The sequence below is a fragment of the Ranitomeya variabilis genome, chromosome 1 (genome assembly GCF_051348905.1).
Source record: "Ranitomeya variabilis isolate aRanVar5 chromosome 1, aRanVar5.hap1, whole genome shotgun sequence".
Lineage (NCBI taxonomy): Eukaryota > Metazoa > Chordata > Amphibia > Anura > Dendrobatidae > Ranitomeya > Ranitomeya variabilis.
The window spans coordinates 896,670,259-896,688,380 of NC_135232.1; the positions used below are offsets into that span (position 1 = coordinate 896,670,259).

The 18,122-nt window shown below is 42.8% G+C and overlaps 1 protein-coding gene across 2 annotated transcripts in view; it reads left to right on the top strand.

The window, feature by feature from the left end:
- The window catches only part of LOC143775873 (bifunctional heparan sulfate N-deacetylase/N-sulfotransferase 4-like), a 1,078,686-nt gene that overhangs the window by 381,390 nt on the left and 679,174 nt on the right, over nucleotides 1-18,122 (top strand). For both annotated transcript variants that reach the window (XR_013215729.1, XM_077264588.1), the window contains exon 4: nucleotides 15,131-15,285. Coding sequence is in view for 1 of the 2 variants with exons in the window: in XM_077264588.1 (XP_077120703.1) it covers nucleotides 15,131-15,285 (155 nt within the window). In the remaining variant the exon portion in view is untranslated. The remainder of the gene's footprint in view (nucleotides 1-15,130; nucleotides 15,286-18,122) is intronic.

An 18,122-nucleotide genomic window follows, 5' to 3' on the forward strand; every position in this document is an offset into this window, starting at 1 on the left:
CCAATAAAACGAGGTTTAAATTTGGGAGAGGAGACCTTCATAGGAACAAAGCGGGAAGAAAGCCACACCAAATCCCCAACGCGTAGTCGGGGACCCACACCGCGGCGGCGGTTGGCAAAGCGCTGAGCCTTCTCCTGTGACAACTTCAAGTTGTCCACCACATGATTCCAGATCTGCTGCAACCTATCCACCACAGAATCCACCCCAGGACAGTCAGAAGGCTCCACATGACCCGAAGAAAAGCGAGGATGGAAACCAGAGTTGCAGAAAAAAGGCGAAACCAAGGTGGCGGAACTAGCCCGATTATTAAGGGCAAACTCAGCCAACGGCAAGAATGTCACCCAATCGTCCTGATCAGCAGAGACAAAACACCTCAAATAAGCCTCCAAAGTCTGATTAAAGTCTGATTGGTTCGCTCCGTCTGTCCATTAGTCTGAGGATGGAAAGCAGACGAAAACGACAAATCAATGCCCATCCTACTACAAAAGGATCGCCAGAACCTGGAAACGAACTGGGATCCTCTGTCTGACACAATATTCTCAGGGATGCCGTGCAAACGAACCACGTTCTGGAAAAACACAGGAACCAGATCGGAAGAGGAAGGCAGCTTAGGCAAAGGAACCAAATGGACCATCTTGGAGAAGCGGTCACATATCACCCAGATAACGGACATGCCCTGAGATAGCGGAAGATCAGAAATGAAATCCATGGAGATATGTGTCCAAGGTCTCTTCGGGACAGGCAAGGGCAAGAGCAAACCGCTGGCACGAGAACAGCAAGGCTTAGCTCGAGCACAAGTCCCACAGGACTGCACAAATGACCGCACATCCCTTGACAAGGAAGGCCACCAAAAGGACCTGGCCACCAGATCTCTGGTGCCAAAAATTCCCGGGTGACCTGCCAACACCGAGGAATGAACCTCGGAAATGACTCTGCTGGTCCACTTATCCGGGACAAACAGTCTGTCAGGTGGACAAGACTCCGGCCTATCAGCCTGAAATCTCTGCAACACACGTCGCAGATCCGGAGAAATAGCTGACAAGATAACTCCATCTTTAAGAATACCAACAGGATCAGCGACTCCAGGAGCATCAGGCACAAAGCTCCTAGAAAGAGCATCGGCCTTCACATTCTTTGAACCTGGTAAATACGAGACAACAAAATCAAAGCGGGAGAAAAACAATGACCAGCGGGCCTGTCTCGGATTAAGGCGTTTAGCAGACTCGAGATACATCAGATTTTTGTGATCAGTCAAGACCACCACACGATGCTTAGCACCCTCGAGCCAATGACGCCACTCCTCAAATGCCCATTTCATGGCCAACAACTCCCGATTGCCCACATCATAATTTCGCTCGGCAGGCGAAAACTTCCTAGAGAAAAAGGCACAAGGTTTCATAACAGAGCAACCAGGGCCTCTCTGCGACAAAACGGCCCCTGCCCCAATCTCCGAAGCATCCACCTCAACCTGAAAAGGAAGTGAGACGTCAGGCTGGCACAAAACAGGCGCCGAAGTAAACCGGCGTTTCAACTCCTGGAAAGCCTCCACGGCAGCAGGAGCCCAGTTAGCCACATCGGAGCCCTTCTTGGTCATATCCGTCAAAGGTTTCACAATGCTAGAAAAATTAGCAATAAAACGACGGTAGAAGTTAGCGAAGCCCAAGAACTTCTGAAGACTCTTAACTGACGAGGGCTGAGTCCAATCAAGAATAGCTCGGACCTTGACTGGGTCCATCTCCACAGCAGAAGGGGAAAAAATGAACCCTAAAAAGGGAACCTTCTGTACACCAAAGAGACACTTTGAGCCCTTGACAAACAAAGAATTTTCACGCAAAATTTTAAAGACCAACCTGACCTGCTCCACATGCGAATCCCAATTATCAGAAAAAACCAAAATATCATCCAGATAAATAATCAAAAATTTATCCAGATACTTCCGGAAAATGTCATGCATAAAGGACTGAAAAACTGAAGGCGCATTGGAGAGCCCAAAAGGCATCACCAAGTACTCAAAATGACCTTCGGGCGTATTGAATGCGGTTTTCCATTCATCACCTTGCTTAATGCGCACAAGGTTGTACGCACCACGAAGGTCTATCTTGGTGAACCACTTGGCACCCTTAATCCGGGCAAACAAGTCAGACAACAGCGGTAAAGGATACTGAAATTTGACAGTGATCTTATTTAAAAGCCGATAATCAATACAAGGTCTCAAAGATCCGTCCTTTTTTGCCACAAAAAAGAATCCCGCACCAAGAGGGGAAGAAGACGGACAAATATGTCCTTTCTCCAGAGACTCCTTGATATATGAACGCATAGCGGTATGTTCAGGTACCGACAGATTAAACAGTCTTCCCTTAGGAAACTTACTGCCTGGGATCAAATCTATAGCACAGTCACAGTCCCTATGAGGAGGCAGTGCACTGGACTCAGACTCACTGAAGACATCCTGATAATCAGACAAATACTCCGGAACTTCCGAAGGCGTAGAAGAAGCAATAGACACAGGCAGGGAATCCCCATGAATACCACGACAGCCCCAACTTGAGACTGACATAGCCTTCCAGTCCAGGACTGGATTATGGGTCTGTAACCATGGCAGCCCTAAAACAACCAAATTATGCATTTTATGTAAAACCAGGAAACGTATCACCTCGCGGTGTTCAGGAGTCATGCACATGGTAACCTGTGTCCAATACTGCGGTTTATTTGCTGCCAATGGCGTAGCATCAATACCCCTAAGAGGAATAGGATTTTCTAATGGTTCAAGAGTAAAACCACAGCGCTTAGCAAATGAGAGATCCATGAGACTCAGGGCAGCACCTGAATCTACAAACGCCATGACAGGATAAGATGACAGTGAGCAAATCAAAGTTACAGACAGAATAAATTTAGGTTGCAAATTACCAACGGTGACAGGACTAACAACCTTAGCTATACGTTTAGAGCATGCTGAGATAACATGTGTAGAATCACCACAGTAGTAGCACAAGCCATTCCGGCGTCTATGAATTTTCCGCTCATTTCTAGTCAGGATTCTATCACATTGCATTAAATCAGGTGTCTGTTCAGACAACACCATGAGGGAATTTGCGGTTTTTCTATCACATTGCACCGAATTAGGTGTCTGTTCAGACAACACCATGAGGGAATTTGCGGTTTTGCGCTCCCGCAACCGCCGGTCAATTTGAATAGCCAGTGCCATAGTATCATTCAGACCTGTGGGAATGGGAAAACCCACCATAACATTCTTAATGGCTTCAGAAAGGCCATTTCTAAAATTAGCGGCCAGTGCACACTCGTTCCAATGTGTCAGCACGGACCATTTCCGAAATTTTTGGCAATACACTTCAGCCTCGTCCTGCCCCTGAGACATAGCCAGCAAGGCCTTTTCTGCCTGAATCTCAAGATTGGGTTCCTCATAAAGTAAACCGAGCGCCAGAAAAAACGCATCAAGATCAGCCAATGCCGGATCTCCTGGCGCCAGTGAAAAAGCCCAATCCTGAGGGTCGCCTCGTAAGAACGAAATAACAATTTTTACTTGCTGAGCAGAATCTCCAGATGAACAGGGTCTCAGGGACAAAAACAATTTACAATTATTCACGAAATTCCTAAACTTAAACCTGTCTCCGGAAAACAGTTCAGGAATCGGTATTTTAGGTTCTGACCTAGGATTTCTGATAACATAGTCTTGTATGCCCTGCACACGAGTAGCCAGCTGGTCCACACTTGTAATCAAGGTCTGGACATTCATGTCTGCAGCAAGCATAGCCACTCTGAGGTAAAGGGGAAGAAGAAAAAAAAAACAAAAAAAAAACTCAGAATCTTCTTTCTTATAATCCCTCTTCTGCAATGCTTTAAACATTTAATAGGGGCCTGGCAAACTGTTATGACCCCAATGGCGAGGGTCTCAGAGGAACGTGGAAGTCTGCAGAATACAAAAATCCAGCTCATAGGGCAGTGGTAACTGGGTCGACCATATATCTACTCCTAACGCCAACACTAGAAGTAGCCGGGGATCATTCCTACGTTGATTCTAGATGACACGCGCCAGCCGGAGAATCTAGCTACCCCTAGTAGAGGAAAACAAAGACCTTTCTTGCCTCCAGAGAAGGGGACCCCAAAGCTGGATAGAAGCCCCCCACAAATAATGACGGTGAGGTAAGAGGAAATGACAAACACAGAAATGAATCAGGTTTAGCACAGAGAGGCCCGCTTACTGATAGCAGAATAAAGAAAGGTAACTTATATGGTCAACAAAAACCCTATCAAAATCCACACTGGAAATTCAAGAACCCCCGAACCGTCTAACGGTCCGGGGGGAGAACACCAGCCCCCCTAGAGCTTCCAGCAAAGGTCAGGATATAGATTTGGAACCAGCTGGACAAAAATACAAAACCAAAACAAATAGCAAAAAGCAAAAGGCAGACTTAGCTGATATAACTGGAACCAGGATCAGTAGACAAGAGCACAGCAGACTAGCTCTGATAACTACGTTGCCAGGCATAGAACTGAAGGTCCAGGGAGCTTATATAGCAACACCCCTAACTAACGACCCAGGTGCGGATAAAAGGAATGACAGAAAAACCAGAGTCAAAAAACTAGTAACCACTAGAGGGAGCAAAAAGCAAATTCACAACAGTGACCTTACTGTTCTTGTTGGCAATTAAAAAAGTAATTGATAAAAAACATGTGGGGTCCCTAAGAATTTTCATATTCAGCAGAGAGCTGTATGTAGTCAATATGCAGTCTCTGAAATGGATAGAGTCCTTGGTGCTGCTTTTTTAGGGACTTTAACTTTTTTATCTGGGTTGTGTTGTGCACAGATGAGGCAGGACTGCATATGTTTTGCAGCTGCATAACTGACAACAAGAGCGATCCAGAAGGCATTTACCTTGGTACGCAAGTGACTTTTTGAGGCGTTAGTTTGGCTTTATGTTGCTTGTGTCATTACTTGGAACAATGACCTCAATAAACACAATTTATCCCTATACTTCCATACTCCTTTGGAGTTCAGCTCAGCTCCCATTCTCCCCAGTAATCTGTGTCTGTTTGGGCAGCCTTTTGCTGGAGGGATTTTAGGACAGCTAGGCTCACTGTAACTGAAATTTGCTGACTCCCCGGCACCATGTTCTGTTCCCTAGGCCACCTTGCTGCTACTTTAGCAGCCTCGTCCTCCTTCCTGTTTCCCTCTATCTCCAGGAAGCCACCTTTTATGTGTGCTTTCACCTTAACTATTCCAGCCTGGACTGGTAACATCAACGCCTCCATTAGCAGAGTTTCACCAGCTCTGCATTTTTAATGGGGACCTGCTGATGTAGGAAAAGCTCTGCTTCTCCAGATAGGGCCATAGTCATGTGATATTACCCATCCATAATTTGAAACTGTGTAAATGTTAGCAACTTTACCTGCAGCAGCTCTACATGCCTCAGCGAGTGCCTTCAACTCTGCCACCTATGCTGACATACAAAGAGGGAGTGGTTCAGCTCGGATTGACTCATGTGAGAATACTGCTGCATCATCTGCATACATCTGCAGTGAAGAACAAAGAGAAAAAGCCAAACATGTGATCAACAAGGAGAGTTGGTACCATTGATATATAGATAAAATACCTTTATTTAGCAAGAGTGGTAGGAGATAGCACCACATACAAGATGTGCCCACACAATTTGATAAAAAGAAAACATAATTATACAAAGTAAAAATATTTTAGAAAAGCCAAGCCACTAGGTAATATGTAAGCAATATATATCAGCCTGAATGTACATCACAGACAATACAATTGTGCATCAGTATGTGCAGCAAGTGCATCCCTAGCCTGAACAGGAAGTGCTGTGTCCCACAATAGCAGTTTAAAAAGCTAGGACTGAAGCAATCAAGGAACTAATTAACAAAAGGTGTACATTTACTGTATATATATATATATATATATATATATATATATATATATATATATATATATTGTGAGGCTGAGGCCTCTGATACAGCTAGGGGGCGCTGTTTGTTCTCCCCAGAATGTGCATGCAGACGGATGAAGTCCATAGGTGTGCATGAGAGTCACGGATTTCCGGTCCGGGTTTTCCAGGTGGCTGAAGGCCACAGGTTTGTGTGTGTTTAAAAACCCTGCAATAAGGTGTATGGGTGTGTCAGGTGTCAGGTGTCTGGCCAGGTCAGGCCAGGTGTGCGAGGTGCCCGTCAGGTGTCAGGTCAGGTATGCGAGGTGCACGTCAGTGTCAGTCTGGTGTGTGCTGGTCTGCAGAGTGCATGGAGGTCAGCAGAGCCAGCACCCAGGGCAGCTGAATAGCCTGGAACCCTCAGCATACACAGAGATGCAAGTCTTCCATGGTACTGGTCTCGGATGTGGACAGTCCTGTGCCCAGAGGTGGATGTCCTGTGCCCGTAGGAGTCGGATGTGGACAGTCCTGTGCCCGGAGGTGGATGTCCTGTGCCCAAAAGAGGACTAGCATGTGCAACGATTGCAAACAGGTGGATATGGTGCCTGGTTGCTATCCAGAGGATATCCTGAACTGTGTACGACTGTGTGAGTAAAGAGTCTGTAAAGAGACTGTGATACAGCGATGCAGGACACGCATGAGAACTAGTCAGAGGAGGGCTGGCATGTGTAGTGTCTGCAACATATGAGGCTGTGTGTATGGAGACGTATAGAGACTGTGAGATGGCATGCGGTCGCCCAGGGAAACTGGACAAGGGAAGTCTGGCCTGTTTAAGGACCGCAAATCTAAAGCCATGTGATATGTATTGCTTTGAACTGATGTAAACTGGTCACTGATAATATCCACTGAAGTTACTGTATATGCATTTATGTGAATTGGAATTTAATGCTGTGAGGAAACACATTAAAAGAGACTTTTGTGTTTGAATTTGTGGGTCACTGCTTCTTCACTGCGTATGATGCTACTGCAGCTTTACAATATATATATATATACTGTATATATATATATATATATATATATATACATATAAATTAACAAAGCATCACAGCTTTCCTACTGTAGCTAGGAATTCGTACAAAACTTATGAGCACTGCTGTACTCACTGACACTCATAGAACACCCGAAGCTAATTACATAAATATAAATATAGAAATACAGCCTGCTATCCAAGGTGACCATCGCAATAAAATCGCACAGACTGTCTCAGCTCTTCACTACGCAGCCAGTTAGTAGACAGACAGATAAAACACATAACACTTATTGTCTTATTACTCTATTATTCAACTCTCATACAGACATAAAATCACAAATCTCACTGGTAATGTCGGTTCTTGAACGGTGTTTACAGCCTTTACTCAGAAGTATGGAGAGATTGAAAGAGATTGGACGCACAAAAACAAAGTGTAATAATAAAATCTTCTTACCTTGCTGCAGCTGGAATTTGAATTTGCAATCTCTCAGGAAACTCCCACAAATGGCTTCTGATTAGACTGGTCACCATGGCCCCATGTTGGGTGCCAAAATTGTTGTAGCCATTTTGTTCTGACCCAAAGTCATATATGCCGGACCACCAGTGAGCAAGTCAATTTCTGTTTATTCATGCAAGAATGCTGTCTCTTATACTATATACAGCGATGTAACTTAATGCAACTCATGTAGCCCCCCATTACCATGCTACCCAGGTCATGACTTTATTTACTATGTACCGATAACATGTTTTTGCAGACTCTTTAAAACATTACATATGAGATTAGAAGTATAAAATCCTTGACTATGAGACTAAAACGCTGGGTAATATAAAAGCAAAATCTAGAACAGAGAGGAAAAACATTAACCCCTTATATATCAGAAACAACACACACAGAAAATGAAATTCACAATAGTTGTCAGGCTGGGATCAATGTACATATCCGAAATAGTATAAAAGGTATACGTTTATTACATACTATATCAAAGACAAAAAAATGCATTTTAAATACAATTTCACAAAATTACATTTTCAGCAGGGAATGAAAGATAGAACCAAAGAACAGTGTGACCTCCTAATACTGCCGCAAGTATATTCCATAGTAAAGTGCTTAGTGCTTTAAAAATAGATGGGGAAAGAAAGCAGGACAGGGTGCTAAATAAATCAAGTATACTGGTATATGCAAGAGTCCAACATCACAAGGAGCTCATCATTGTCAATTCTTCCCCAACCCTGAGTTTCTTTCCCATATTGCAGTATAGAGGGGGTCCACACCATGCTGCCCCAATGCTCGTTTCGCCAAAGCAAAATGCACATTGAGGCAGCACAGTGTGGACCCCCTATACTATACTATGGAATATACTTACAGCAGTATTAGGAGGTCACACTGTTCTTTGGTTCTATCTTGCATTCACTGCTGAACACCTTTAATTTTTTTAAATTGTATTTAAAATGCATTTTTTGTCTTTGATATAGTATGTAATAAACATACCTTTTATACTATTTCGGATATGTACACCAGCTTTTTTTCTTGGTTATGATGATTCACAACTTGGAGTGTCCTATTATTTTTCTAGGTGTGGTCTCTCTACCATTAGCTCCCCCAGATGGTGTTGAGCAGGTTTGGGAGGGTCATTGTTATGTCTTCCATTTTGGGCTGTATTAATTATTCAGTGTACATGGAAATTCTGTTTTTCTTCTCCATTCTGAAAACTGAACATTTTTAAATTTGTATATGAGAAATTGATTATAACGGAGTCTGCTTGGTTTATGCCACCATGGTGTCCTATCATTTTATTTGAAAAATAATTCAACTGACTAAGATTGTTTTACCTGTCTGTCTCCTTATGTCTTTAACTAATACTATGGTCAATAAATAAGATAGCATTCAAATACTATTTAAATATGCCGAAATGTCACTGCCCTCATCTACATTTGCATACTATATCTAATGATTTTTCTAGCTCCATCATGAGCACAGTTTTTCTCCTATTTTTGTGTCAATATATCAAATGTGAAGATGTGGAATGGGGACAGTTTCAAATATGAATTTTTGTTAATGCTATACATTTCCAAAAAAATCTAATGTTCAATGCTAAAAGTATTTCATTAAAATTAGATGTTAAGACCTATTGTCTGTCACTTATTGGCTCCTCAAAAAGCAAGTTACTTTGTTAAAAGAACAAAAAGTTGCCTAGCCTGCGATAAGAGAGGGGCATGAAAATTGACTTGAATACTTCAGTCGGAAGTTTAAAAATTTTGCAAATCCATGCATTTATGCAAAAATATGCACATTAGGTCACACTGTTGCCTTTGTTCAGCAGTTTTCCTGCTAGGAAGGACACTGCATGTATTCAGTTAAAAGTGTTATTATGTGTAATTCTACTGATCTAAATGTCTGCTTGTCTCCCCTATTGTATAGGGGTCTTTCCCTATCCTCATATCCCTCCCTCCCATCCTTCCCTCCTTCGTTTACCCTTCCCGGTTAAATACAAAATTCAATAAAGTTCCTTTGAAAAGAAAAAGTGTTATTATGTGACTGGTTGTGCATATAAAGTATAACATATATTTATAAATACACTGTACATACAAAAATTAGGTACTTTTAATAAGCAATTTGTGCATGGCTTTATTTAAATAGCAGAAAATATCAATAATTTTCTACACTAACAACTTTTAATTATTTGAACTAATTGTGCTAACATATATAACATATCTGAAGCATGTATTTGTCTAAAAAAAATTTGTGTATACATTATATTTTCCATAGTAAATGGAGATGATCAGTCTGCACAGGTTAAAATTTATATATTATAAAGAAAGTATTTGTTCAGACCCACAAACCAAGGAATTTTAGATTTGGTAATGGTGAAAAAAGAGAAATACTTTTTCTAATTAGTACATCATTCTTTCCCTTTGCAATCAGTAGAATGTCAGAATATAAACCTTTTTATTAATATTTTGGGGACCAACCCTTTTTCGGCTATAAAAGAAATCTGTTAGAATGATATCTCTCCCACCCCCTTCTACCTACTTAAAGTGTTCATATGGTCATGTTGCCCTGTCTTAGGCACTGGGATTCTCCCTCTGCACAGGATGGATCCCAAGCCTTATCTTCTCCTGCGGACTCCCATTCGGTCTCGACTGCAGTAGATGCTGCTCAACAAAGATGTTGGTCTCAGAGTCTTGCTCAGACTCGGGCTGTGCACATTGTTACCGCTGCCTCTCCAGATTCAGCTATGGTAGCTAACAATAGACGGCAGCGAGCAGTCATTCCTAAGACTTAGTCCAGGATTCGCTCTACTAAGCATGCTTTTGAGGTGGAGAACTCTCATTGGTGGTCGGTCGTCAGCTGCTCAAGTCCTGTGCCGGCTCCAGAGTGGCCTGCAAGCAAGGTCCTGTCTGATTGGCACAGCCTATAAAAGGCTCTTTGGTGTGCCCATCAGTCCACTAAGATCATGTGTATTGCTGTGTGTGTGTAGATGAGACAGTTACCACCCTGTATGCACGTGTGCCGCTATTAGCACCATGAGTGTGTTTCTTGATAGGCAGTGTAGGGTGGGAACTCCTGCTTGAACCTAGCATCTATACCGGGCGTCCTCAGGCACAGGGCTCAAAAGCCACAGAGTGTTAGAGCAGGTCCAATCACCAGCATAGTGGGGAGAGTTATAGGAACCCCAACTAGCTTAAATTCCTCTACGCTTCTGTGTCGTCTAACAGGGCATAGCTTTTAGTGCTCTCAGCTTTTGTACTGCTCTGTGCAAAAACAGATTCAGGTGCGCTGCACTCTGTTCAAACCGAGTGATGTGTAGCTCGGTGTGTTTATGGTGCCTACTTGCGGCTACGCTCCGCCTTTGTTCTCTAGCTGTGGTTTCTCCATTACCGCATGGTGGACCCTGGGTTGCAATCGCACCTTCTCATAATTTACATTCGGTGCGATTCGCAAAGCCTAACACCCTGGCTGAAAAATCATTATTTTAACTCATATGCAATTGAGGCTTAAGTGTTCTGGCAGTGTCAAATCACTTACCAGGCCTCTGACATTATGGCTATTTTCCATGTCTAATCCAAATTTCTCTGCTTAGTTGACAGATCACTGTCTTTAATACACAGCCAGTAATTTGTTAGTCAAGCTGAGGAAGTTGGGACTGAACAAGGAAGACCCTGGAAGTAAGTGGCTTTAGAAGTGCGTTGAGACTCCTAGAGCACTTAAGTCTCAACTGCGTATGAATTAAACCAGTGATTTTTATTCCAGTCAATGATGAGGATAAACTGTCAAATGAACACTGGACTTCTTGTTTCTGGTACCAAACTCTGAACACTGACTACTTACTGTATGTCCAGTTTCCTGTTCATGTCCAGAAGTCTAATATTGCTTGTTGAAAGGCTGTAGCGCAGCCAATCAACAAGTTTTAAGGCTGTGGGCACTTCTGACTCCATCACAGCCATGTCTGGCAATGGCATGACTGTGATTGACCGGCGCAACACGGGACTTGGCCTGACATTAAAAATAAAGAAATAAACCGACATGTTGTCCCCTTCATTTTTAAAATTGGCTCAAGGAAAACAGACAGCTGTGACCTAGTATTTTTAGACTTGGCAGGGCCAATATCCATGCAGCTTCCAAGACTATTAATATCAGCCCCCAGCTGTTTGATCTGCCTTAGCTGGTTATTAAAAACCGGTACCCTATAAAAAATTATGTGAGGTCCTCCCTCCGGTCACCGGAGGGTTAAAAAGGACCAGAGAGGAAGGTATAAAGATATGCTACTTACAAGAAAGCCGTAGTATGCGGAGAGAAGTACTGTAGAGGGAATCAAATAATGATGGTGAGCAGGTAAAATGGAAGTCAGTTCACTCTCAGTGCCGGGAAGGGTTAATTTACCTTTTAGAGATCTGTGGTGAGGGCGTGCATACCGCCAGACATGGCGTCCACTGCTAGTTTGGAGATGTAGACTCCATAGGAAGACTAAATAGGGGAAGAGGCGGGACAACTAGGTCGGCAGCCAATGAATGAAGAGCCCAGGCCAGACGTGACGTGTCACTACTGAGGGGCGGTTCGTGCACCTGTAATAAGTGCCACCTAATACATTGCTATGGGAAAAATGTTGTAAATAAGTAGCGATCTAATTTAGACGATCTGGCTGAAAGATGGTATTAGCAATTGGACCGGGAATTTGGCAGTGAGCTAAATTAACAAAGATGAGGGGCGACATGTGATCTGTGAAAAAAAAAAAAAAAGTGAGACGGGGTTGCTGAAAGGAACAGTGAGCGAGAAGATCAAAAGAGCATACACTTCCATGGTAACGGTGTGTTCCATATGTAGCAGAAACAGTGCCCATACTCTGCTTCAAGTGAACTAAGGTGCAAGCTAATATCCAGAGGCTGAAAAGGAGTCGATGTGATCAGTTCTGAAGATGTGCAGGAGGAAATTCGTGCTGGTGACTTCCAATCCACAAACATTAATGTAAGCATCTCTAGTAGAGAATAGAACAATATGTTAGTACACGGACCAATCGAGCGTCAATCATGTACATAAGCACCATATAACAGTATAACATACAGTATACCTGCTATGGATACAATCAACAAATTTACTGTATATGGGTAAATGCACACAAAGTCTTTTATAGATCAGCAAAAAAAGCTTTGGAGCACAACAGTATTGCTTGTCTTTAAGGGTATGTGCACATGTTGCGGAAAGGTGTGCGGATTTTTCCGCACTAATTTTGGTAAATCCGCAGGAAATCTGCACTGGGGATTTACTGTGGAATTACCGTGGATTTACAGCGGTTTTCCCGTGGTTTTTGTGCGGATTCCACCTGCGGATTCCTATTGAGGAGCAGGTGTAAACCGCTGCGGACACCGCACAAAGAATTGACATGCTGCAGAATAAACAACGCTGCGTTTCCACGTGTTTTTTTTCTGCAGCATGTGCACTGCAGATTTTGCTTTCATTAGGTTTACATGGTACTGTAAACTCATGGAAAACTGCTGCAAATCCGCAGCGGCCAATCCACTGCCGATCAGCAGCAAAATCGACAGCATGTGCACATACCCTCAGCCTTCTTTTTCTGTTGTATTTTTTATGTTTTTTTACAGTGTTTTGTCAAGAGGGAGGGGTAATTTGGGTAAGGCTTCCAAAGCCTTAAACTATTAAAAGCCTCAAAACAAATGAAAAATGTACAGCAAGTTGTTTTTGACATTGCAGTGTATATTTTGCTTTATGGCATTTTGTAAACACTTTAATAGTCAGATTTCAGGCACAAACCAGCTGAAAAAGACATCATGTTCCCATACTCCTATCAAAGAGTGGAAACTCATCACTTGTCAAATTTCAATGTTAGATTTAAAAGAAAAAAGGTATACCAATGTGCATCAATCCCAATGGAGGCTAGAAGGATATTCGTTTGACCTCTATAGTGAGACTAGAGATCTGTGCATGCATTTGGCAAATGACACTGCAAACATACAGTTGCATGTAAAAGTTTGGGCACTCCTGGTCAAAATGACATATATATATATATATATATATATATATATATATATATATATATATTTATTTGTTTTTCATCTTTTACACTTTAAAAAGTACACAAAGGAAAATGGGCCACTGCATGGTTAGTATCTAGTAGCACCACCTTTTGAAAGTATCACAGCTTGCAAACGCTTTTTGCAGCCAGAGAAGAATATTTCAATTATTGTTTGACTGATTTTCATCCATTCTTCCTTGAAAAATTCCTCCAGTTCTGTAAGATTCCTGGGTCATCTTGCATGTACTGCTATTTTGAGGTTTAGCCACAGATTTTCAGTGATGATCAAATAAGAGGACTGTTAGGTCCATTGTAAAACCTCCAGCTTGAGCCTTTTGAGGTAGTCTATTGTGCATTTTGATGTGTGTTTAGAATAATTATCCATTTGTAGAAGCCATCCTCTTTTCAACTTCAGCTTTTTTACAGATGGTGTTATGTTTATATCAAGAATTTGTTGAAATTTAATTGAATCCATTCTTTCCTCCACCTGTGAAATGTTCCCTGTACAATTGGCTGAAACATTACCCCAAAGCATGATTGTTCCATCCCCATGCTTAATGGTTGGTGACAGTGAGATGCTTTTTTCCTGAAATTCTGTGCCTTTTTCACTACACACATACCTTTGATCATTGTAGCCAAAGAGTTCTACTTTAACCTCATTGGTACACAAGACTTGTCTCCAAAATTCATCAGGCTTGTGTTGATGTTTTTTTGCATACATCAACCATCAAATTTTATTGTGAGGATGCAGGAGAGGTTTTCTTCTGATGACTCTTCCATGAAGGCCATATTTGTACAAGTGTCTCTGAACAATAGAACAATGTACCACAACTCCAGAGTCTGTTAAATATTTCTGAAGGTCTTTTGCATTGAAGCAGGGTTCTGCCTTTCTAGCAGTCCTACGAGCAGCTGTCACTGAAATTGTGCTTGGTCTTTAAGACTTTATCTTGATCTCCACTTCCTGTTAATTGCCATTTCTTAATTACATTTTGAATTCATGAAAGGACAACTTGAAAACACTTTGCTATCTTCTTATAGCCTTCTCCTGCTTTGTGGGCCTCCACCATTTTTATGTTCAGAGTTAAAGGCAGCTGTTCAGAAGAACACGTCTGCTGTTTTTGGCTAGGTTTTTATAAAGCTGGGAAATTAAGCATCATCTGGCCTTTCCAATCAATGAGAGTGAACAAGCTATAACCCTAACAGACTAATACAGGTCAGAAACATTGGTCAAAGTTATCTGAGCACACAAATCTCCAAGGGTGCCCAAACTTTTGTATCAGCCCATTTTCCATTTTGTAATTGTTAAAATGAAAAAAAAGACAATACATTTTTATTTTTTGCCCAAAAACAAAGGAATTGTGTCATCTTTAACTTTAGGCCTTTTAGAGATCATTTCATCTTTAACTTTCTTGTCCAAACGTTTACATGCCGCTGTAGCATGAAAGCAGCCTAAGGCTAATGTGAATCATCCATCATTGTATGAATTTGACTTGAATCTGAGATGATATGACTTAACAATGGAGTTTATTTTGAACAATTTTCTATTCTACAACAATTAGGATATTTTCATAAAACATAACAGTAGCTCCATCGCTTTTAACTTTTAAGCTATAAAATGTAATTTGCTCGTGTGCACAGTTGGAAATAACTATCTTTTTCAACTTTTACATTATTAGGTACCATTAAGGAGGATGAAGGAGATGACCTTTTGTTGTCATCAGTGGATGAGTTTTGGTGGTTTCCTCATATGTGGAGTCATATGCAGCCTCATCTTTTCCATAATGAGTCATCATTGGTGGAGCAAATGATTCTAAATAAGGATTTTGCGCAGGTGAGATAAACCTTTTTAAAGTACTTCCAAAGGTGTTATCAAATTTGCTTTCTGACTTTAACTGTTGTTGACATAGTATTATACTTGAAACCTCATGAATTATTGAAGATTGAGGTTTCAAGATGATTGATTGATTGATTAAATTAGTTAAACGATTTATTCTTTGTTATACACACATAGTAGTAAACATGGGGATAAAGGTACTAATTATGACAAATCTGCACAAATTTCACCAAGTTCCTGTACAGACTATAGCACCCAGTAACACAGCCTCTAGCAGATTCAGCATGACTTGGTTAAACCGTGAAGGTAAAGACTACAGAAGACAATTCAAACCTGGCTCCTTAAAATGCCATCACGTACCATCATGTATCGCGTACCTCCTAAGGAATCAAGAGAGTGCAGTGTAAGGGTACCGTCTCACATTGGCACTTTGATCGCTACGACGGTACGATCCGTGATTAGTGTTGAGCGATACCGTCCGATACTTGAAAGTATCGGTATCGGAAAGTATCGGCCGATACCGGCAAAGTATCGGATCTAATCCGATACCCGATACCAATACAAGTCAATGGGACTCATGTATCGGACGGTATTCCTGATGGTTCCCAGGGTCTGAAGGAGAGGAAACTCTCCTTCAGGCCCTGGGAACCATATTAATGTGTAAAATAAAGAATTAAAATAAAAAATATTGCTATACTCACCTCTCTGACGCAGCCTGCACCTTACCGAGGGAACTGGCAGCGTTGTTTGCTTAAAATTCGCGCTTTAACTTCCTTACGTGAAGTCCCGGCTTGTGATTGGTCGCGCGCCGCCCATGTGGCCGCGACGCGACCAATCACAGCAAGCCGTGATGTAATTTTAGGTCCTTCAGTATTTTAAAATTACGTTCCGGCGTTGTGATTGGTCGCGTCGCGGTCACATGGGCGACGCGACCAATCACAAGCAGTGACGTCACGGGAGGCTGGACACGCGCGCATTTTAAAATGCGTGCGTCTCCTGCCTCCCGTGACGTCACGGCTTGTGATTGGTCGCGTCGCCCATGTGACCGCGACGCGACCAATCACAACGCCGGAACGTAATTTTAAAATACTGAAGGACCTAAAATTACGTCACGGCTTGCTGTGATTGGTTGCGTCGTGGCCACATCTGCGGCACGCGACCAATCAGAAGCCGTGACGTCACGGAAGGAAGGAAAAGCGCGCATTTTAAGCAAAGAACGCTGCTGGTTCCCTCGGTAAGGTGCAGGCTGCGTCGGAGAGGTGAGTATAGCAATATTTTTTATTTTAATTCTTTCTTTTACACATTAATGTTGTTTCGATACCGATACCTGATACCACAAAAGTATCGGATCTCGGTATCGGAATTCCGATACCCGCAAGTATCGGCCGATACCCGATACTTGCGGTATCGGAATGCTCAACACTATCCGTGATGTTCCAGCGATATCCATACGATATCGCTGTGTCTGACACGCAGCGGCGATCAGGGACCCCGCTGAGAATCGTACGTCGTAGCAGATCGTTTGAAACTTTATTTCGTCGCTGGATCTCCCGCTGTCATCGCTGCATCGGTGTGTGTGACACCGATCCAGCGATGCGTTCGCTTGTAACCAGAGTAAACATCGGGTTACTAAGCGCAGGGCCACGCTTAGTAACCCGATGTTTACCCTGGTTACCATCGTAAATGTAAAAAAAAAAACAGTACATACTTACATTCCGGTCTATAAGTTGTAAAGCGCTGAGGAATATGTTGGCGCTATATAAATAAAAATTATTATTATTATTATTATTATTATTATTCCGGTGTCCGTCAGGTCCCTGACTTTCTGCTTCCCTGCACTGACTGTGAGCGCCGGCCGTAAAGTGAAAGCAGAGAACAGCGGTGACGTCACCGCTCTGCTTTGGCCGGCGCTTACACAGGATGCAGGAGGAGTGCAGGGAAGCGGACGCCGGGCACCGGAATGTGAGTATGTGTTTTTTTTATTTTACGTTTACGCTGGTAACCAGGGTAAACATCGGGTTACTAAGCGCGGCCCTGCGCTTAGTAACCCGATGTTTACCCTGGTTACCCAGGGACTTCAGCATCGTTGGTCGCTGGAGAGCTGTCTGTGTGACAGCTCTCCAGCGACCACACAGCAACCTACCAACGATCACGGCCAGGTCGTATCGCTGGTCATGATTAGTGTTGAGCGATACCGTCCGATACTTGAAAGTATCGGTATCGGAAAGTATCGGCCGATACCGGCAAAGTATCGGATCCAATCCGATACCGATACCCGATACCAATACAAGTCAATGGGACTCATGTATCGGACGGTATTCCTGATGGTTCCCAGGGTCTGAAGGAGAGGAAACTCTCCTTCAGGCCCTGGGAACCATATTAATGTGTAAAAGAAAGAATTAAAATAAAAAATATTGCTATACTCACCCTCTGACGCAGCCTGCACCTTACCGAGGGAAGCGGCAGCGTTCTTTATTTAAAATTTGCGCTTTTCTTTCCTTTACAAGAAGTCCAGGCTTGTGATTGGTTGCGTGCCGCCCATGTGGCCGGGACGCAACCAATCACAGCAAGCCGTGACGTAATTTCAGGTCCTTCAGGATTTTAAAATTACGTTCCGGCGTTGTGATTGGTTGCGTCGCAGTCACATGGGCGACGCAACCAATCACAGCAAGCCGTGACGTAATTTCAGGTCCTTCAGGATTTTAAAATTACGTCCCGGCTTTGTGATTGGTTGCGTCGCAGTCACATGGGAGACGCAACCAATCACAAGCCGTGACGTCACGGGAGGCTGGACACGCGCGCATTTTAAAATGGGCGCGTGTCCAGCCTCCCGT